Genomic DNA, 23,854 nt, shown 5'->3' with positions numbered 1-23,854 from the left:
CTGTCCTTCAAAGCACATATAATATGGACGCAGGTCATATTTGCAAGGGGTATTGAGAATTCAGAGTTCTGAGCAAAACGTATAGGTGTTAATACTGATTGGTAGTGGAAGCAAAGAAATTGTTTAGACATGACACACCTAAAGATGTATTTATTTCCTTGTATTTGTAGAGCAATTATTGACTTCTTGAAGAAACTGTAAGCAGGAAGTCCTCTTGGCATTTGGAGTGTAACAGAAGAAGGAGAAGATCTGTTGTAAGAGGTAAGCGGAAAGATTAATACTTTTACAGTACTAATTATTTGAGAGAAGATGAAAGGGCAGAAAATTCCAGTAAATTCCACTCCATTTTTCACTAAGTGAAGCAGAGAAGAGATGTAATATGTAATACCTATGTAGTTCTTTCTTTCTCTTACGTTATCGCTTGGAGCATAAATTATTCCGGCTGTTAAGAGTCTGGGAATAGGAATGTAAAACATATAGATAGTATATTAGCAGGGAAAAAGTAGAATCTGTGCTTAGTTTTGGTGTTATGCTGAAAGTGAAACAGTCAGTTGCGTATAACACTCACTGCAGCATTTGAAAATCATTTAGAGACTGGTGAAAGCGTATGTTCCAAACTGTTAAATCATCAACCCTTCTTCCTGCAAGTTTCTTAAAATACAACAGTGAACACTCCCTCTGCTTGAAATAATAAGGTTTTGACTTAGAACAAACCCAACTTGCTAAATAGCCTAAACCTCAGTATTTCTCATTGTGTCTGTTTTGTAGTTATAACTTCAGCTGTACCCTCTCCAGTTTTACTTTTTGGTACAAAACAACATACCAGATTAAAAGAATTAAATTAAATCTATTTAGGAATACAAATGGCAATCATACAAGCAATTTTGATGAGGAAGTATGGCATTTGATTAATTCTTGGGGAAGTACTGAATAAACTATGTGATTTTTTAAAAAATTAATTAATTAGCCAGTGTGGAACATAACCAGGCTGGAAATAATGCAAGTTAAATATGAATGAATAAATAAAATAGAGACCAAATGCACATGTCTCCACTCCCAAAAAGAAAAAATAAAGTACTCCTTACTTAATATTAAAGCCAGTCAGAAACTAACCCAAAACACTAACTGTTTAGGCATATTTTTCACAGGGAGAGTGGAACATATGCCAAACCAGAACCTGGCAATATTGTTTTTTTTTTTCTGGGCTCTCAACACTTCTCTTACATTATTTTTGGTTCATTCTCTAAAGAAGTAAGTAATTTGGGAGGCTTTGAAACCATGTATTCATTTTATGGGCTCAGTGGTCTTTAAGTGTCCTAGAAATTTCATCTGGAATGCAAAGATAGCAGTGGCTCAGGTAATTTCTCCCAGTGAGTCAGATTCTCCTCTGACAGCTCAATCCTGCACAGGAAAACAAGGCTGAAGTTATTGTTGTCCAAAGAGATTAAGATTCTCTGCCATACAATGGGAACAGCAGGGAAGAAAAAAAAGACAGAAATGCTCTGGGAAAACATCTGATAAATGAGCTAACAGACAGGTTTCCCAATAAAACCATTTTTGTTGTTCATTTAAAGAATCTTCTTGTTGTATCTTGCATGATGCTACTGTGCAGCTGTGAGATGCTTCACAGTTCAAATACCAAGACCACTTGCCCTTAGAAATAGGGCACTATTTGTGGGGGGAAAGTATCGTGAAACTAATAAGAGATGAAAAATTAGTGACAGGGTATCACTATGCTATTTAGCAGTAGCAGGAAGACCAGAGCACACGTATGAAAAATGGAATAGTTTGTCAAAGGTAAGAGGGCTGCCTATCTTGGTATCTGCTCATCTGCCTTTGGTTACTTCTGGTGCAGCTGAAGGAAATGTCACTGCCTTCTTTTTTTCTCTGCATGTCAGTTGTTTCACAACCTACCAAAACCATCTTGTAAGATGAAAAATCTAGAAGAGAAACACTGCTGCAGCTTAGTTGGAGGTTTCTGGGGGTAGGGAGCCCATGACTAAATATGTGTTTGTGTGTGTGTGCGAGTAACCAAAACATGAGAAAGAAACCAAAACATGGTTTGTCATGATTTCTCCTTATGCCTGGTTGACCACAAGTGAGTGAAGTGAAAAACAACATATCAGCAGCAATGGCTACTTGAATAACCAGATGACAGCATGCCAGGTAATGCTGAAAATGCTGGAAAAAGGTGAGAAATGTGGGAAAGCTCAAGTAGGACAGGCTTGTAATTCAGATGCATGTGGTTGGATTTGCAGCCAGCAAAATATCATCATAGCATACCATCAATAGTGTATTTGCACACCAAAATAAATATGTCTGTAACAAGGCTGGCCCTTGTCCAGTTGCATTATGAAGCTTCTATTTGTACCGCAAATGTGTACTGCCTGTTGTATGTGGGCAAGTGCTAAGCCAAAGCAAGTAAAATAACACAGGTGATTAATTAGTCAGTGCATACAATAGCATAAGGTTGGCTGTCTGTGATCACTGACTGCTGGGAGAACACATTCTAATACTCTTGCCTGTACAGAAGTGCACCCTCACTTTGCCACTTACTGATTTTTCTGACTAAAGTAGCTGGGAGGTGTTTCTGGTGCTAAGCACACTTTGTGACTACGGAGGCCAAGGCCCCTGACCGGTGTCTTGTCTGTGATGAACAGCCAGGAAACAACACAAGGGAAAATCATCAGCACAATCAGAAGTGCAGTTGGAACTGCATTGTCAAGGAAAGCTTGTTATACTCCAAAGGAGAAATTAACTAAGCCACTTCATTAGTCAGGCTGACAGTGCAAAAAATAAATAGCAGGCAAAAAAACCTACCAGCCTTGAAGTAAAAAGCTTACATTTCTGAACAGAGAAATGCAATTTGTTAATGTATCTTTCAAAAATCCTTTCAGGACTTAGTAAATGCCTAATATCTTTACACCCTAAAGGGGTTAATAGTTCCAAGTGATGAATTGCAAAATGTATTTTGATAGCTTTTTAACTTCTTTAAGATATGACCCTTGTTTAACAGTTGGAGAACAGCTATCAAATCTGTAATATAAACAATCAGCATTTTAAACTCCTTATAGGAAAGCCTCTATTTTAGACATGGGTTGTTCTTTGCTGTGTGCCTCCACTGAAACCACAGTGGAACAGCATCCTAAATATGATTTACCAGCACAGGACAGACACTGTCTTTAGAAGGCAGTTCTTCATTGCAGATTCTCTAAGATTTTCATCTCTCCAGCCCCAGATAGATCTTATATTACAGAGGGACCTGCCCATGGAACTAAATCTGTTTCACACAAGTAGTAGGTGCATCCATTTTTGGTTCATTGCTCCTGTGCCTATCCAACACCCTTCATACCACAATGACTCCTTGGTCTTCCAAGAGAGCTGGACACGGTTTTTTGTTTAAGAGATGGGTCTAGGCCAAGCACACTCAAATGTATGTGACTGATACAGAGCAGGTTTCCAGCCCAGGTAATTCTCATCATGAGCACATGAAGGACCCCTGCCCTAGGGCCATCTGCTCAGTGACAATCAATGTCTATGACTTCTATTCTCCCTCTTGTTCACTGAAGCTTTCCTGATAAAAATCTTGTGGATATCAGACAATCTGTGCAAAATATTACAACTTCAGTTTTCCCTTAAATGAAAATTCAGCAAAAAAGTAATCTATCCATCTTAATTATGACTAAGTATGAAAACCATATAATACATGTGTATTCATGTATCTATATATGAAAATTGTATCTAAAACAATAGCATATGTTGACACTTAAAAATGTAGTGTGGTTTCATTTCACCCTTTCAGATTTGATTCCTTTGGGCCTGATGTAATGCCTTTCCACTCTCAACTATTCCCAGCTGTTGAAATGACCTTTGGGAACACAGGCTTCCTGAGAGCTACTCTGCATCTCAGTAGGTGTGAACCAGGCACAGTATGGCAGGCGGATGCAATTTCAGGGTCTCACAAATCAATTACACTTCAGGAACAAAAAGTGAATTTGGTTTAAAATTCCTCTAATTCACATTAGTAGTTTGATAATTTAGGTGTCAGAAAGGTTGTGGATCAATGTAATGTCTGGTCATGTAACAAATACCTGATATTAAAACCTCACAGTTATAGTTATGAAATTCCCGACATTCAAAGGTCAGAAGTGGTATTCCTCCATTTCTTTGTGGGAGGTTCAAACTCCAGCACTCAGTCATACGACACTGAAGTTCAGGTGCCACTTGATCTGACAACAGCCTATTTGAAGATGCTCACAGAGGCCTAGTCCCTTCAATTATAAGTTAATTTTCAAAAGAGAAATACAAGTCTTGAAACAGAATTGTTAGAACTTTCCAATCCAACTAAAACTTTTGACTTGTCATTTTGAAAAGCTTATAGCATTATAAAGGTGCTTGTGTCTCTGGTAATGTATGTTAAAAGCTGTTCAACTTTGTAAATATGAAAATGAGTCACATAATAATGATAATTTAGATTTTTTTTCATAACCCCTACTGATCCCAAAGAAAATGCAGCCATCAACATAGATGATAGAGAGCTATTGAATGCTACTGCACTGGTTTGCTCCACTGTTATCCTTTTCTAAAAAGGCTATTATAATATTTTGAGTCTTTTACCATATATGGGTCCAACAGCTAAGTGAGAAAAAGAAATCTAGTATCTTTAGAAAGCCACTGGATCTAAGATTATTGGCAGAGCAAAACCGTAGCACAGAAGATTCTGTCTTGGAGAATGGAGACATTTGACAATATATTTGTTTCCTGATAGAAATAGTCAAATGTTCTTGAAGCTAATTGTAATTGTTGCTGGTTTTCACCAGTCCTTTACTGATGGTGGTCATCTTGCTAAAATAAGGCTCACACTTGAACATTTCTGAGAGTTAGCTCACTGTGAGAAACTGCAAGCAGATTTCTAGACCATTTGAGGACACCTGAGGATGTCTGAAGCACTTCTGAGGAAAAAGGCAAGTTGTGACACTCATTCCTTGCCTTTAGGGGAATAAGTAAATCTGCAGCTCTTCTTTGGTCAGAACTTAACCAACTGAACCTAGCCACAAGCTGAGCATTGGAATCCATACTTCAGGATATATGTCAGCATAATTTTGCTACTCCAAAATGTCAGGAACATAAACAACCAAAAGAAAAAACATGTGGTGATACTCAGTACAGTTTGAAGAATCCCAGCAGTATTAAATTCAACTCCTTATCAGTTTCATTGAACATTTGCCGTGGAATGTAGAGAGTGCAAAAGTGAGCATTTGTGTATACTTTGAATGCCATCTTCCACTCTGGATCATTAGTTCTAGCTGCTAATGGAGTACTGCTATTAAAAATAAAAAGACATTAAATCAAAGGCTATTTCTCCTAATGGGAGCCAAGTCAGTGCTTTTCACCTAGAAAAAGGGTGGAGTGGATTTTGTGCCTACCCAGCAACACACCCAGAGAAGTCCACAATCATCGGGGACAAGGTTAAGCCAGTTCAGTGTCTGTACGGAGTGTAGACTCTCCCCTGCTCAGGGAATGTCATTCCGGCTTTCCTGAACTCCGCCTGCAGTATCTAGAGGAAAGCAGGCTCGCATTGTCTTCCACTGCTCGCCCCAGGAAACATGATATCATTCTCAAACAAAAGCGGGAAAGCTGACAGATCTATTGAGATGGGTGTGACTACAGCACACACCTCGCTGGTCAGCCCCTGTGGAAAATGCAGTGACTGGCAGCCCATTGGTGCTGGGCTGTCTGTGCTCTCCACATTTTTATAGCTAATCTCTGCAAATGACTTTTGTTTCTCCTCTACTTGTGACTTAATGAACGTTGTTGCTGTCTATGTCAAATAGGTATATGACACCATGCAGAGAAATAGGAGGGACAAGGAAAAAAGGTGGAATAACTGGACTTCTTTTCTTCTCCATCCATAGTGCGTACAGCACCGGATATTTCCAAAAAGTGTAATGCTGGAAGTGATCTGAGGGCTAAACAGGTTGAATGCATGTGCAGCTAAAAAAAAAAGAAACTGAAGCCACAGAAGAGGAATTGGTAATAACAACATGTAGCCTATTACAGCAATTGCTAGATAAGAATATTTCCAAACATGATTTCAACAGATTAAAAACTTTTTTTTTTTTGCCTGCATTAACCTCTAGCCTTTTATAGATGCCAAAAGTAACATCTCAAACTCGTAATTTTATTGTTAACAGCTGTTGGCATGCTGCTAATCAAGAAGATCTGTACAGAGCAATTGTGAAGAAAGTTGCAGGGAAATAAGGACTTCTGCCTTTTCGTGCTACTTTCTGGTTTTCACTGCAGGACAATTTGCAGTTCTACAGCACATTACATTTTTACTGTGAGGTGGACTTGAACAACCTGTATATATACATCTCATTGCAATGGTTAAGGGTGAGTTAAGAGTCTAAGGTTGTCATGTGACTTGTATTTTTCTTTTACAGATTTTTACAGAAGAAACTGACTAGAAAACCAAAATGAGGATTGTAAAAGTGATCTTTACTCAAATGTGGACTAACTTTGAATCTGATGGCAGGAGAACAGCCCTCAGGGCTCTGCATGTGATAGGTTCATCAATGTATCTCTGAATCAACATTATCAACATTAATGCTGAAATTACTGTAAACTAAATTTGAATTAGTATAATATTTGTGTATACCTTTCTACAGATATCTCTTATGATAACTTCTGATTTGCTGAACTAATGACATTTGCTGATAATACTATATAACTGTGTTTTAAGTGGTTTTAATTGATCTTGTATTTTTTTCCCTCTTTTTTCCACTGACTCTCATCTAAATGCCACTTGTGGAATCTTGTCTAAAATCAGATACTGGAATAGCTACACATATCCAGTGTACGGCTAGTTCTTAAAGTCAGTCACAGAAGTCGACATTAATCTGTATTTAGAGCAGATTCCTTAGGGGAAGACACCAAGAGTTTCAATGTTATCAGCTGTCTAAAAAAATTAGTACATTCGATAGAAAAGAAACCCTGCTGCAACAAATGTATCAACAAACAACTTCAACAGTTAAAAGCTGCAGCAGTGAATCCTACATGTAGCTAAATCATCCCCAGTTGCTTGGCCCCAGTCCTGCCCTCACTCGCTGCAAGAGCTCTGCACAGAGAAGTGGACTCACTGAAACAAACATGAGTACTTAAATCAGTAAAGGTAAGCGCTGGAGTGAAGGGTAGACAAGTCAAAGGCTAGGTGCATACTGTGTGAAAAACAAAGAAAGGCATGACAGGTCCACTACAGCTATTAGAGCCAAAGTTTACCTGAAATCAACAGGCTGAATCCATAGAGAACTAGGTGTGCTAGAGGGTCCATGCTTTCCAAAGTATATCCATCCAGTTCTTACAGCTGTTCATGGAGTATCCTTTCCTCGGGGCAGACCTTTAGCAGTTACTCTTGTCCTGCATGGTACGCTGTTTACAAGTCACAGGCAAGAAATCAGAGCACTGGCGCAGGCTGGAACAGTCTCATTGCTGTCTGAGTACAGGGAGTTTAAGTTCCTTTTTCCTGTTTCCTTTGTAGATTAGGATGGGAAAGGCAGGATCTTAAAGGCATTTTTGTATCAGCAGGACTGCAGGGGAGTGCAAATCCCATCCATCCAGCAATACATCAAAACAATTATCTGGAGCTGCTGGAGAAGCAGGGGACTGCTGTTGTTCACAGTCAGCAGAATAAGAACAATGATGGCATCCTCCAGTAGGTGTGAGAGTGGAAGTAAAACATCCTCCACCTAGGTAGAGTAGGTGGAAAGTGCTATTATCTCATTCTTGAAGTCCAGGTCTGCTAAGTTCTCAGGGTGCTATAGTGTATTCCCTTATTTATTTAATCCACACATAAGCTGCTGGCTGCAATGCATTTCTGCACACAATAATGAAAATAAGAAGTAAACAGTAACAAAGCAGCCAGCTGAATCCAGTATAGACCAAAGCCATCCACAATCCAGCAAACTATTCCCTTAGTTCATGTGTTTTACTGTTAACTATTTTTCTTTACATTTGACAATTGGAAACAGACTGAAAACTTGTTGCAATAATAAATCTCATACAGAGTTATTATGACTTCAGTGGGATTAAAACGCCTGCATCACTCAGGGAGGTCTTAAAACTCAGAAGCTAAAACAAAACACAAAGAAAAAAATACAAAGAAAAGCAGAAAAAAAATGAATGAAATAAATTTAAAGACAGCACTCGTATATATAAACAGAATTGAAATTAAAGAGCACTTGACAAAACATGATCCATGGCAATATAGCATTTGAAAGTTCTGTAGTTCTGCCAAGATGCCAACAGCCAGAATTACTTTTATGGAAATACAGAAAAAGGAATTTTCAGCACAATTTTGGAAATGGGGTATGGGTTTATCCTACTTTGATTTAATCTCCTTTTAGCCTTTGATTGTAGTGTAGATTTCACAGAGGAAGTCCTTCACACCCAAGATCTAGTGCCACGTGGAGAGAAGGGTTACAACCACAGCAAATGGGAAGGCAGCAGCCCAGAGTTCCTTACGTGTGTCCCGCCTTTCCCTCCATATAACCAAAAGCCAAACCAAGTAGAAATTTATACTGAAAATACCCTGTGGGTGCAAAAACACAGTATGAGGTACAAACACTACTAAAATTCCTTTTTGATGCTTAAAGGAGGCAGAATATAAGATATTTACGTGGTTTGGTTTCAGACTAAAATAAACACATATATTTTGTCCATTTTAGATTTTGGAGAACATCTACTCTTCTTTTACTCTTAGATGTGAAGCAGTAGTGATCACCCCTCTCCAATTGCACCTTAGCTTTTATAAGTCTGCAAGTAGAGATCCCTCCAATATCAGAACACTTACTATATTAGCAGATACTAAATATTGTCATATTTCCCATCTAGTGGATAACTGTTTCATTATTCATTTAACCTGTTTATAAGTCGGCCAATCCTCAATTATTTTTGATTTGTTGAGGGATGGGGAGCAGGAAGGAAGGAGAGGGGACAGGCTTAAACAACTGCGGTCAAGGCTGTGGTTCTCCAGATTGCTGCTCTAATCTTAGAGGGGTTTTCTAAGTTTCCACTTAAATCTCACTTTCCTGCTGTAAAGAGGTCACTAAAGAGAAATGCATCATGTCTCCATTTGAAATACACCTAAATAGAAAGTAATGCTTCTGATACTGATTTTGCAGTATGAATAATGGGCCAGGTGAGCTGTTCATTCTTTTTTGAAGAACCAACTTGTGCCTACTGATCATTTCAGCTGCCATGATGACAAGGTAGTTATTTATCTCAGAGTGGACAGCCTGCACATGAAGCATTCCACAAATACAAGGTTGCAAAGGCCTGCTGAAGCCAGAAGAGAGGAGATACATACCAACCCAAGCCAGAATTTGTTTAGGGTACCAGCATCAGCAGGATTGTGTAGTTCATTCCTGTTTCATTACAAAATTTAATTTTCGAAGAAATGAAGAATAGCATCTACAATTCAGCAAACACTAAAGTACTCCTTTATATGTAGTATGTGTTAAACGTAGGTCTGTTTCTATTTGGAAAGCTTTTAAGTGCCACCACTTAATTAGTGCTCCCACTAAAGTCCAAATTAATCACATGATAAGCTTTTTCTACTGCAGAATTTAAAGGATTTCAATATTCTATCTTATTCTCACTCAACATTAAGTGTCTGCTAGGTCTACCTTTCATATTTTCGTCGTTATATTTCATGTGCCTAGAAGGTAAGTATTTTTTAAGGTAGGTCATATTAATTTTGTGTCCCTTGAAGTAAAAACTGTATTATCTGATCACCTTCTGATTAGTGAGCGACACAAAAGTGCAGTAGAATTGCCTGTCCCCACCAACAAACAGATAGTCCTTAGCTAATGGGGATACTGAGTCTCAGCCTGCATTCACTATTAATGACATGAAGAATTCCGAATAGCCTTTGGCAAAACCTGATGGCCAGTCAAATAAACTGGGCTAAAAGTAAGGATGGGACAAGGAGTAAAATATGGTACAGAGTTACTCTAACTTTTATTGCATATGGGGCTGTTGACTATCAGGGTGTCCAATGAGCATCCTTGCCACATCTTCAGGTAGGTATGTAGCTGTATTTTGGCCCCATAAACGACACTCTTGTCTTTTCTAAAGATACTTGGAAAGACTCCAAAAGGCAATTTCGAAAGAGTTCCCCTCAGAAACATCAGTTTTGTTGGTGGTTAACTGCTGATCCAAACATATTCACATCTTAACCCCCAACATAATGGCATGCATAAGTTTAAATTACTTGCAGCAGGGAAACAAATTGTCTTCCAACATGTAAATATAACCCTAGCATTAAACATGGCTTTTCATAACTGTCTTTGCTGAAGGCTAATTTTATGATACGTCAAGTGCCCTGAACTCCTGACACCAGGCTTTCCTCTTTAGATAAGCAGCACACTTGTCTCAAGGACAACCCATTCATACATGCTGCACCACATGGAAATATGTGAAGAGGAAAAAGAGACAATGCCACTGCACTTCTTTAGTCAGGTAGATGTGTTAGCAGAAATCACATATCCTCTTGCAGTGTCTGGTCACATTATATTTTTTGGAACCAAGCCATTACTTTGGCCTTGACATGATGTTGATACGTCTTATTAGGAGGCAGTAAAGGAACTTTAGGAATTATTACTCACCACAGTCAGCTAATGTGAAACAAAGGCTCACAAATGATGGGGTTTAAGCTTCTTTTCTCAAACAGATCCTGTTCTCCTCAGCAACATGGCCTATGCCATTGTGGCCAGCTGTAGCCCTTAAGCCATCTATCTGGGACCACGTGGAAGTGAGAGGTAGCAGACAGGTGGCCAGGGAGAGGACATGTGCAGCTGCTGGTCTAAGAACTCAGGATGAGCACTGCTCCTACCACTTCAGTGGCAGTGGTAAATTGAGGGAGGTAAAGGTTTCTGGGGTACATGTCATGCAAACGTGGATAGGACAGTATGGAGGAATGGTGCTATCGAAATGGGTAGTTCTGAGAAACCTTAAGGTGAGGTAGAAAAGGTAACAGTTTTTTGCTGCACTGCTTCCCCTGGATATACATACTCAGAAGGCAATTCAGGGTTGCAAACATATGATCCACTTTTTTTGCTCAGCATTTTTGTTTTCTTTTCTAAAAAAGAGTTTCTCTTGGAGAACATAGCCTGGAAAATGGCTGAGTACCAAGCAGTCTACAGAACAGCCTTAGCCAAAGGGAGCTGTTGCTTTCCTGTCTTCCTTGATACTGAAATGAAAGGGAGTTTACTGAATGGAATTAAACACAGGACCTGATGGGGATCTCAGGTTTCTTTCAAAGGGAAAGCTCAGCTGATGAAAAAACACAAGAGTACTTTAGAGTTTCTGTATGAGTAAAGTCATTGTGAAGAACATTAGGCCATTTGTCTAACATCTATGCTCTGAAAACTTCTGCTTTGCAAGTCACTTGTATTCTTTTGAAAAATGCTTCATGTATATTTTAGACTAGCCTGCTCATTGTCAGCAGAAGGACAAAAAAAATGCTTCTCTGTTGTACTACTTTCATTGTAATTTCTTACAATAAATTTTGAAGGACAAATGAGTCTGTGTGTTTATGTTTAATGGCAACAATTGTATATCCAAATATCTTTAAGATATTGATATTAAATCTCCCCAAATGATGCACAGCAATAATAGTAGGGCATGAACAAGGCAAATTTCATGTTTTTGCCATCTGGAGAAATAAAGATTAATTTCATAAGCCTTGTAATGCATATGATCTTTGAAGATCTGACTACTGTTTCCAAGGACCAGGAAATGGGTCATGCTGACTAGATCTCAGGGGTAGTGTTCTCAGCCATTAGGGTTACAAAAATTCATTCTTAATATCCTGTTTGCAGGACCTACTATCTTCCACTGACTTATTATCACACTGTTAGTATGATTTAATGGTGCTTTTTAATGGTGATTTTAAACAAGCACAACTTATGATAAATTTCCTGTCCACCTGCCTCTTCTTCCAAATTTGGGACTGGAAGTCTTGCAGAAATCTTGGAAATCTGAAGGCTTTATTTAGAATTTTGTCTCTCATGCATAATTGTTAAAGTCACTGATGCAACTGATAATTTCTACTATAGTCACTATTTTATTTTTCTTCCTAATTTTAAGAGGTGCTGAGTCCCCCTTACATCACAAGTATTTGTGGGCAAACTTGAGTTTTATGTTGGAGACAGGTCTTGCACCTTATTCATCCTTGCTGCACAGCAGAAATCTTGGGGCTGATACAAAGATACCAGTGCTCAGTGAATCAAGCTCAGTCCCTTTAAATGAATGTAGCTTTCAAGGAATTCACTCTACAAGAGGAAACAAGAGTGGATAATTTAATGTTTCTGGCTCTTTTTTTCTCTCTCTTTTTTTATTTAATGTGGAACATTTCCTCCCATTTCACACATTTGGCATATTGTCCAGTTAGTCCTCCTTCCTGAAAGGAGAACCTGTAAGTGTTGGGCTCAAGTCACGGCAAGAACATTTCTTCCTCTGGTCCAAGATTTTGTCAATCCCAACAAATGATTAATCAAAGCTGGGATTTGAATTCAGATCATTTCTGTAGCTGTGAATGCTTAAAGGCTTCCTCTTTACTCAAAAAGATGACAACTATTTTGTTTGGGACTAATCCAGTTCCCTTCTGAGTGATTGACCTGCATTTCAAGGCCTTGCTCTGCACATACAAGACATGTATCATTTGGTGTTCAGCTGCTATTCACACTGTGTAGCTGTTCAAGCGAGCTCCAGTTTTACGACCACTTTCAGAATCTGAAGGGTTTTCACTCTGATTGCTACATCCACCACACCCAGATGATTTAACACCATGAGCTATGTTTCCAAGGAGTTCACTCAAAGCAGGTCCTTAAGAACAGTTACAAAGTAATCTTTTAATCTCTTTCTCCTCAAACTAATACATTCTAATGGCTAGCACCTCGTCTTAAGGCCTGCATTATGCCTCGTAGTTTTGTTTTATACCAGCAGCAGGAAACTGGAAGTGTACTGAAAGAACTTACAACCACTTCACCTTGGAAACATGTCCCTACAATTACGAAACAGCACATACTAACACTAAGAGCCATTAACTAAAGTTGTCAGGAGGAAAGAACTCTCAGTGTTCCACCCGTCTAGAATTGCTCAAAGGAATACTGCATTGTTGACTTCTAAGCTCACTAAGAGAAATTTAAAAAAACAAACTTATTTTGAAAGACAGACAAGATTTTTTAATCACCGTTAAAAGTAGTGAAGGCAAGATGAAGCAGGAAGACCAACAAGAGGATTAACCTTTGCTTGCAGCAAAAATAAGAGTTTGCCCGGAGATATGATGACATCCCTTAATATATGGGAACAAGGTTGGTGCACTGTCATGCCATCATGAACTGGGAACACAGCAGTCGTTCCTGTGCTTGTCCTCAAGCAAAGGAGAAACAACATGGCAGCAACACACCCTTTGATTGAAGGCTTTGAAATTGAAATGCTTCTTGACGTACGGTGTGCCATTGAAGTGGGATGTGGAGTGACAATAATTGTCAAACATGGTATCCTAATGCCTCAGTGGCATCTTACTGAAGGGGGACTAGGTTAGGGAACTTTTAACAAACTGGAAAACATAACTCCATGGAACTTGTTGAAATGCACCCACATGTGTACAGAGGTAGCTGACTTATGGCATTGCAAGGTCATTCCTGAGTACCTTTTTTTTTTTATGGTGGTAAGAGAGAGGCTTCTGAATACTGAAAGACAGAGTATGTCACTCCTACCTTCAGGAGAGCAAGAAGAGTGATGCAGGGAATGACAGACTGGTCAGCCTCATCTCAATCCCTGAGAAAGCTGTGGAGCAACTAAGGCTGTATACGATTTCCAGACACATTAAGGATGGGAAGGTGATCATGAGTAGAGAGCACAGATTTATGAAGAAGAAATTATGCTTAACCAACCTGATAGCCATCCAAAATGAGGCAACTAACTCACTGAGCAAGGAGAGAGGTTAGGATGTTGTTTACCTCAACATAAGCAAGGTGTTTGCCAGAATTTTCCATTAAATCCTCATAGATAACGCTGACGAAGTATGGTTAAGTAAGCAGGCTCGGGGTTCACTGTGTGGTCAGTGGCCTGAAGTCCAGCTGGAGGCCAGACAGTAGTGGAATACCACAGCCACGGATATGGGGGCAATACTGTTTAACCTTTTCACTGATGACCTGGACGATGGGTCAGAGTTCACCCTCAGGAAGCATGCAGACGACACAAAGCTGGGAGGAGTGGTTGATACACCATATGGTGTGCTGTCCAGAGGGACCTAAACAGGTGAAGTGGGCAGCCAAGAATGTCATGAAGTTCCGACACATGTAAAGTCCTGCCCCTGTGGAGGAACAGTCCAGGCACCCACGCACAATGAGGGCTGAGTGGCTGGAAACCTGCTTTACTGAGAAGGTCCTTGGGGCCCTTCCTGGTGTACACCAAGCTGACCAAGAGCCAACAATGCACAGCAAAACAGGCCAGCAGTATTCGGCACATGTTAGGAAGAGCATTGCCAGGCAGGCTGAGGGAGGTGATCCTTACTCAGCCCTGGTAAGAGAGGTGAGCAGAAGAGGTTTTAAGTATCTCCACCTCGCAGATGCTGCCAGTTAATTCATGTCCTCTCAGTCTGAAGTCATAGCAGAAAATGGATAAAAGACTGCCTGGGTAGAGAGAGACCTGTGTTACTGAATTAGTGTCCTGATGTATACACAGGAGTTTCAGTGAAAAAGTATTGTGTGTCTGGTACTTAAACCATATTAAAAAAAAAAAAAGATATAAAGAGTTAAAGAAAAGGTGATTTTCACTGATACTTGAGGAACTAGGTAAGGGTACAGTTTACTCAGCTCACTACTGGGAGTGAGTTACTCATCTTCCAGAGGAAGATGAAACACTTGCCACATAGCTCATCACTTAGAATCCATACAGTTCTTTTCAGCCATGGGTACTATGACTGCTATCAAGGACCATAAGGATGAATTGTTAAGAGAAAGAATGAGTGATAAGATTCTCACACACAAACAGGTTATCTGAAGATCCTTCAGTAGAACAAGAAAAAGAACAGCATGCTAGAGAAAGGGGTTTCATGATAGGCACCTCCGGGGAACACAACAAAAACCTGTAAACTTTACCATGCTGTCTTACAGAACCACTACCAAGGAATAAAACCTTCCCCTGCCCAGAGAAAGCAAAGTCAGAGCAGTCTGTTTATTCAGTCTGCAGCTTTTTTCCATTGTTCACTACAATATGTTATTCTAGCACAAGTGGAATTCAGGAGGCGATCTCTCTGGCTGATGGTTTGATTGGTGAGAATATTAGACTTCAACTATCTCTGCAAATAATGGGCTTTCTCTGGAATAGCTGAAACTCTGACAGGAAGGAAGAGACTTTAGTGGGAATTTCCCCTAGATAACAGTCCTTAGTTTATAGAAATCCTGTTCCATTATCTCTAAATATTATAAATATATAAAGCGACACCGTTTACTGTGCTGAATTTGCAAACACAGTGCTCTCTGCACAAATCTTCAGTATTTTTAGGTTACAGATTTCTTCATATTCAAAATCACAATCACAGATTTGAGGAAATTTAGTGATAAAAATACAGAACTATTTCAATGGACTCAGAATATTTTCTAATTGTTTCTCTACTCCAGTTTTATAAAGTGAGGTGCATAGTCTACCTCTTTTCTGGAAAACTTTTCTATGAGAGCAGAACAATTATAAAACCAGTTCCCATTGCTTTTTAGTAGTTTCTTTCCACAAGGCTAGTTTACTGTTTAGCTAAGATTTCTACCTATAGTCAACTGTGCTTTTTCTATTTGATCAGGACTAGCTTACAATATACCAGGTGAAAGAAATTATCAATAAGCAGTTTATAAATACATTACCTGTAGAATGTGAGAGAAATATATAAATGGAATTTTTTTTAATCTAAGCATTTTCTGAAATTTCTATATCATAAAGTACTTTGTTATTTTCTACACATTTTTTTTTTCTATGTTGAAACTCTTCCTTGTCTTCTTGTCAGAGGTTCCATATGACACTGCTTGTTGAAACTGGAGGGAAAAAAACATTGCAGAAAATATACAAATAATTTTCTCTGCTATTTCCTTTACTGGTGAATACTACAGCAGTAAAATACTCCACACAAAATCAGTGTTAGTTATGTTTCACTGCTTTTTATCATAGTTCGCTCTTTATAATTACATCTTAAAAAATAAGGAAGTTAATTCTCCATTAGGAAATGACAATTTAGTGGCATTTGCTTTTATTTTAAGATTTTACACTACGAAGCAATTTTGACTTTAAAAGACACTTGTCATCCTTAGATGCTTTCCTTACTTGGTATAAATTGCTATCTATATAGGTATGGTATGCTGGTATTACCATTTAGCTTATTACACACTTAATTTAAGATAATGCATATGACAACCTGTCAAGCAGTCCTCCTGCTCTGTTTGGAAGGGGTAGGACTACAGGGCAATTAGAAATTCAGTGTGTAAAGCAGACTAAAATTTCACATTGAGATGCAATTCAGCAACGGGCCTCAGTAACTCATTGGGCAGTATTTCCTTTTTGTTTCTAAAATTCAGATGTTTATTTCTAAAAATTTTAAACATTGCAAAAGGAGGGATAGTATTAAAACCTGTAACTTCTAAAAACCCGGTAAAATAATTTTAAGAATATCTGTCACCCTAGTGGTGAGTGAATGATCTCAGTAGTCCAGCTTTCCATGCGGCCTTTGCACATCTCTCATTGTTGGTCCATTCGGGCAGGAAGGAAATGCCTAGGTTCAGTTCTTGGTGTTCTGCAAAGCTTCTATGAGAGCTTGGTTGTATTCTTTGACCAGCTTTTTCACATTCTTCTTTATTGCCTGGTAGTCACTCTCCTGACTTTTTGTTGCTATGACTGATTAAACGAATTAAGGAAACAAACTGCCAGTATGAATATGAGCACAATCACAAATCACAAGGGAACCGTAATACCATACACTTCCTTCTATGAAAACTGTCAAGGAGTGAAAATAGTGGAAAAAACTCAGACTGGGGCTAATTTACTAGCTGCCATCTCATGACAAGCACTGTAGAAAAAAAAAGTGATTACATGTCTGAGTCACTTTTGTTTTCATATATATTTATATATTTATATAGGCAGTAAGTCCCTCATGAAGGACTCTGCCTATTGTTACACTGTAAACCAAACCATTTCAAGGCACTCAGCTATGTACAGCCATACAGTCTGGCTACAAAAGTCCCAGTCCCAGAAAGCAGCCCCTCTCCAGTAGCCTAAGCAGACATACTCTGTTCAAGGGTCTGCACTTGGATAGGCAATATTTCATACCAAGTTAGGAGATACTTTAATATCCTGATCATCTTTTCTCTTGGTTTGTCTTAAAGTTTTTTTTTTAAGAAAAATTGTGTTTAAGAGTATTGCCTTAATAAAATATTTCTGTAGAGCCTCCTTCAAAGAGGAGGTAGCTCCAACTATATTACACTGTACAAGACTTTTTTCAGATGTTTTTCTAAGAATTAGAGCACTTACCAGATTCGAGAAATGGGATATTTAGTATCTGAAGAAAACAACACTATATGTATATGTATACATATAGCTATATGTATGTGCATCAATTATTAAATATATTATCATGATCATCAGTATTATTTCTGTGATGGCTAGGCAATCACAAAATTGCCCAAAATATATCCCTGTGCCATTTTCTGAGACATGAAGGAATGTTCACTGTCCAACACACTACGCTAGATGGTGGGATCTAGTTTTGATGTTATCTTTACCAATTACATTTGTACTTTAATCACAAAACAGCGATTTTTTGTGTCTTAGAGATTTTTTAAACAAAAATTTATTTCTTAAATAACTTTAAAGAAGTAATTTTATTGTAGTGAATTCACTGTCCCTAGAATACAAAATGAAAGTGTACCTTGGTCCTATTCAGGTCTCTATCATAACTAAGGAGAAATATAGAAAAATAGTACCAGATGAGAAGAACCATCAATTCTAATTAAAATAAACTGCCGTGCTTTTCCTAATTTCAAAAACTATCTTATCAAAGCCATTTGCAAATCAGCAAATAATGATTTTGTTGATATGATTACTGGAATACAACTCGTTAATTTGAATCACATAAAGAGAGAGCTACAAGACACTTCCCCCACCCCAGCATGTTTTCAAACAGTGCTACCCTGGCAGATTAATTTCAGATAAGACTGGAGAGATGTGAAGATGAACTTTGTATGAAACCTAGTGGCAAACCTGAGAAAGATGGAAAAAATCCAGACTGCAAGGCAAAGCTTACGCTTTAGGACCCTGTAAATTGTTTCAGACAACACATGCAAGTTTTGCTACATATAATATCTGCAGGTATTTGCAAAGGATTGCCTTTCCCCTCCTCCCCTGTCTTCTGCAGCCCATTCCGTCCTGTCTCATTCTACTGGAGGAAACAGACTTCTTCCTCAATTAATACAGTGTGTGAATTTGACTCTTACTTCTTAAAGAAAAGGATACACTCCTTCATCATAAAGTTATTTTGCTCATGGTGCTGCCACTTCCTCTCCAAATTTGTAAGCTGAAAACATAAAACCACAAAAAGAGCCAAAAATCAAAATGGTAATTATTACACACATATTTTACACAAATAATTTTGTATCGGTACCTTATATTCTATAATCTGATAAGATCAAAGTTATTTCACATAAAAAACATAGAAATGATAAACAATGGCAAGATGTTTTTAAAGCTGCTGCTCATTAACCTGCATATATAATTAAGCTCTTCATAATCCATCTGTATAAAAGCACTGCATGCAACTGCAGTAACAGATGAAAAAATCTGATGAGAATTCAAGACTTGTCATATAAGGAAGTTAATGGGCAAGTTAGAAATAAAAAGGTGAACAATTCAGAGAGATACCAATTCTCATTATGCTTCATATCATTTAGATGATCTTCTTAAAATCAGTAAGATCTAAAATCACCAAAGATGCAATATTTCCTGACACTGTCTTGGACTTTGCACTACACAGAAGAAACTTCCTTACTTCCATAGTTAAGTTTCCTGTCCAATGCCAGAAGCTGCGATAAGAACAGAGCTGCAGCAAGAAGATTGTAGGAATGTGGGTTCAGTGCTGGCACTTCTTCAATACTTTCAGCATCAACAGGAAACTAATGTGGACATTATATTGATGGCTGCTTCCTTACAATACAATTTTATATTTGTTTTTCTGATGCTACTGTTCAAGGTTCTGCATTTCAAGATATGAAGCTGTTATTTTTAAATGTAAAACTGAAAATCATTCTGGGACTAAACTTTCAGTGGAAACTAAGATAATAAATAAGGAAAATAATCCCAGTATTTTACTTAAAAGCTTATTATTAAGCCGGAAGAGACGAAAATAATTGCTGTACAACTCAAACCTTAACAGTAAAGAATCAGTTTTATATTGTACTGGTTTGCATCAAACAAGGCAATCATTTGTCTCCAAGACTAGGTATTTCTGACCAATTAAAATTGTTATTGTCCTCTTTGTAGATGTTGCTGCACACAACACAGCCAGTAAAGGAACCTGGAACTGAAATACTTACTGTCTTGCACACAGAAAAGGAAAGATCCAGTGTATTTTTATAGAAACTGCTTGAAGACCAGTTGACCTCTTGCAAAATTGCCCAAGTCCTCCACATTTATGAACACTATTTGAACTTCAAAATGCTTGATGAATGTCAAATAATCAGTTACTATAAGACATACCTTAATTCACACTGAGGATATTTACACTCAGGACATAAAAAGTAAAGAAACAAATCCTTTTCAAACACATTAAAATAGAACTGCCACAGCTTAATGAACTGAAGAAATGCTGTACAACTACTAATTTATAGAAAATGTTAAGCCTAATTATGCAAGTGTCTTAACACTGTCTGAGTATGCATTTCTGATTTACTTAAACTCTAGAATCTGGTCTTGGCAAAAAAGATGCACAGCATCTGATACACCTGTGCATCAAAAAAGATACACAGGCTTTGAGGATTTAGATCATCACCCTAGAATGATTATAATAATCCTATGCTACAAATGGACACAGATGCCTCAGTCAGAGCTATGCCTTCTCATCTGCTCCACAACATTCATTCCACAAGAAAGTCAACTTAAAAATGTACAATATGACCTTCAGCTTTTAACCATATTAGAAAAAAAGTAACAGTCCTAAAGGACAAATATCTCAACAACCTCAAGCAATAAAAAACAGTGAAATGCATTACAAAAAAATCAATTTCCCTTTCCACCTTATTTTAAGGTTATCCATTTTCCTTCTGTGCATTCAAAACTTTATTCCAGTAAAGTTCTGCTGCCAAAATGACAGCAATTTATGTGTGTTTATAATGAAAGAATAAAAGCTGCTCAAGAGGTTATAAACATCTTCTTTCCTGATTCACTTTTGAAATGTAAACGTACATGTATACCAAAGTTGTTTAAAGAAGTGTGAACAGATCCTAAAACTTCAGTGGCCTGCAAGGAGCAGAAGAATTGGAAAAAGGAAAATGGAATTAATAGCACAGATTTAAAGAAAAAAAATTATCACCATGACTTTAAAAGCAAAAGGGAACTTAGCTATTAGTAGTGACTTTTTTTTCCCCTGCAGTTTCTTTCTAAGTTCGTCCTCAAACTACTTAAGCAAAGGAAGGGCAGAAGGTAGAGAGTTCTGAGCAAGATTAACAGAAAAACTTAAACAAAGGATTCGCATACTTTCTCTACTAGTAATCCAAAGCTTACAAGCCATTTGTTGTCAGAATATTAACTTTTGTTTGAAAACAGCAAATACAGCTACACACTTACAACATATGATTTAGAAAACTCACTAAGAAGGAATAAACAGATTCTGTCTTACAATGCTTCATGTAAGTGAGAAAACCAAAACTGAGAAAGTAACAACTGAAAGGATAATATGTGACTTGACCTATACCTGAGAATGTGTCTCATTTTCTTGCAGCTCCTTCTTTAGTGTCTCATACTGTGCATTCAAATGCTCCATTATTTTCTTAAAAGCATGGCTGCATTTTGTTAACTTTTCTTTGTCATCCTGGAGTTTCTAGTTAGAAAAAAACCCAACACAAACTGATTAATGGATGAATTAATTTGCTGCAGACTTCAGGCACATTACTTCAATTTACCTTTCAAGATGCTACTTTTTTTCCTTTTAGAACAAAGCCATATGCATATGCATAAAGAACTCATAGGCTTTTCACTAGCACTGCATACTCTATCCCAAAAATAATACTCAATGATTATGAGCAAGTTGTATGCTTAGACAATACTGTATGAGCACCAGTGGGAATGCTGATATTAAGAATTTGTAGGAAATTCACTTTTGCTTGTGTTCTGTGTTAGATTGCTAAATTCAAAGCCATGGGTAGTCATAAATTACATCAGAATAGTTTAGCTGAATCACTAAAATAAAATGGGGAGATTTTGTGGAAGAAGGTTATCAGAAGATACCCAGCTGAATACCTGCTACATGTACCCAGTTAGTAAGTCACACATAATATAGCAAAATAGTATTTGGATTCATTTGCACTGATATGCAATCCTGTTTTTCAGCTGTCAGGAAGGACTCTCAATCACGAAACTGGATTCCCCTCCACTAGCTGCTCAAAAGCACACACTCTGTTTCATCCCTTTCATTACCTTTTTCTTTTCTTCTCCTGATGCTTTCAGAGCTGGCAAATTATTGTAGATCTCCAACTCTGCTTTTGTCTGTTCAATTTTGTCTTTAAGAGAAGCCAGTTCACCAACCATCTTGCCCTCCAGAAGTTCCATCTTCTGTAAGTCCATCTGCAGTTTTTGACTCTCTAGATCACCAGACACACAATCACTAATTAACAGTACTTTTTGTTTCATAATACACAGCCCATTACATACAGATTTATGCTATATTTAACCAATATAAACAGCTCCTAAATATACTTCTGATTTTGATATTTATGGGACTGTTAATGTGAAAGAAATAAAAAATTTGATCTTCACAACCACCCCACAAGTCAGACTCATACACTACAATTACTGTATTATAATCCGTAAGTGAAGAGTAATGGAAGTGTGATGATCTTCTGTATCACAGTGTTTCTATTTTTAATGTTTATAGCACCACACCATTAATTATAGCACCACAATCTAAAAGCAGTGGTGAAACTTACAAAAAATTTATTGCAATGATGCAGAAAAATTGAAGAAATATTTTTATTAGTTTTTTAGCATCTTGTTATTTTTATTTGTGCTGCTTGAATACGGATAAAGCTTAGTTTTAAGAGAACAAATAGCCAAACTTATTTTAAACATTTGCTTTGTACAGGAAAACTCTTTCATACATCCGCCGAAAAGAAGTGTCACAGCTTACAACATCAACATGGGCTACAATAAACAGCATTTACTTCTGAGGCTCCATTAAAAAAGTAACAGTTACAGGTAATTAAAGGAATTAGAACTATGGGTGGATTCTGACAAAGATAACTGTGGAGACTGAAACTGTCCAGACATGAGACATGTGTGAGAAGAAACAATAAAGATATACCAAGTAATAAAAATACTTTGACTCAGTCTTGAGGGTAAGTTACCTACCCAGAGTGGGGAAGGACTAGAGGTTGGTTAGTCTTAGTTTGTATGGTTTTGTGACCTGTCATTGTATTTCACTCATGTTCCTGAATATTAAACACATGGGTACATCCTCTTATGTTTCAGATCTGTGTCTAACTCAGAAGAATGATATAGATAATGGAGTTTTTTTCCTATATTTCAAAGTATCAGGCAACGTGGGCTATTGGGAGGGATGAGACTGCACAAAGAAACTTTTCTTGGCATAGGTTTGTATTTTGAGATTTGTGCTGATCTGATGAAAAAAGGACAGAAAATTGCCTCCCCAACTTAACCAAGGCAGTATAAATCTTTAAGGCAGAAGAAAATAGATGTCTCTATGTGATAGAAGGACAGTTCACCTTTCCACAAACTGTGGATATAGTTTTGTCAGTGGACTTCTACGGGAAAATCTCACTTGATCAAAACACTCAGAGCAAGGTACTCATCTCTCTTCTTGTGTATTTATGCCATATACTTATTTTTTAGAGTGAAACATTTGTTTTTATCAACACTTCTGGCTTATTACAGAGCACGTTCATGATTTCTTTAGGAACGTCAGAATGAAAAAAAAGACAAACCAAGATTTTTGTGCGCCATTTGCAATTCTCCTGAGGAATACGGATCCATAAGGTAAGATTGAAAGTGTCCTCTATGTGCAAAGAGCATTTATATAAATATGAAAATTTCCCTTGCAAATTAAAAGAAGGATTTTAAATTAAAATATTTTGCATTGCTTTGCATGTAAGTAATTCACAGTCTGCCTTCCACTGCAAAGGGCTTAAGAAAACACTTTCTCTCTGTCTACAATATTTCATAACGGCTCAGAGTTTCCCACTGAAGTTAACATTGAATTGGTTAATGACAGATTATAAACCACAACTGAACAGATCACAGCTTTACTTCTCTTGTTCCCACAGCACTGTGGTTTAAAGACAAATGCTTAAGGACATCAATAAATGAGAATCTTAGATCAGAAATAGTAAAAAGTAGAATTATGAAATAAATTCAGATAAGAAAGAAATAGCAGAAAACAACTATAGATGTTCATGAGGATTTACTTAGGTCTTATCAGAGCATTTTCACTTTTTATATAGTTGTTCTGTATATCTGTATTTTGTTATTTTAAAATTATACATAGTTGACCAGTTGGAATTTATTTTACATGTAAAGAGTAGTA

At 37.5% G+C, this 23,854-nt stretch overlaps 2 protein-coding genes across 2 annotated transcripts in view; both read right to left on the bottom strand.

Annotated features, from left to right (window-relative positions):
- TEK (TEK receptor tyrosine kinase) overlaps positions 1-12,257 on the bottom strand; it is a 50,499-nt gene extending 38,242 nt beyond the window's left edge. Inside the window, 1 exon segment of the mRNA XM_017728365.1 lies at positions 7,279-12,257. Within this exon segment, the coding sequence (XP_017583854.1) occupies positions 7,279-7,330 (52 nt within the window). The 5' untranslated portion in view covers positions 7,331-12,257.
- Positions 12,258-16,126: 3,869 nt separating this feature from the next.
- The window catches only part of IFT74 (intraflagellar transport 74), a 36,323-nt gene continuing 28,595 nt past the window's right edge, over positions 16,127-23,854 (bottom strand). The window contains 4 exon segments of the mRNA XM_017728362.1: positions 16,127-16,944; positions 18,559-18,619; positions 21,011-21,136; positions 21,733-21,896. Coding sequence (XP_017583851.1) covers positions 16,829-16,944; positions 18,559-18,619; positions 21,011-21,136; positions 21,733-21,896 — 467 coding nt within the window. The 3' untranslated portion in view covers positions 16,127-16,828.

The sequence above is a fragment of the Corvus brachyrhynchos genome, unplaced genomic scaffold, assembly GCF_000691975.1.
Source record: "Corvus brachyrhynchos isolate BGI_N302 unplaced genomic scaffold, ASM69197v1 scaffold90, whole genome shotgun sequence".
NCBI classification, from domain to species: Eukaryota; Metazoa; Chordata; class Aves; order Passeriformes; family Corvidae; genus Corvus; species Corvus brachyrhynchos.
The sequence above is the reverse complement of the archived record's forward strand: the minus strand, read 5'-3'. Positions and strand labels throughout refer to the sequence as shown.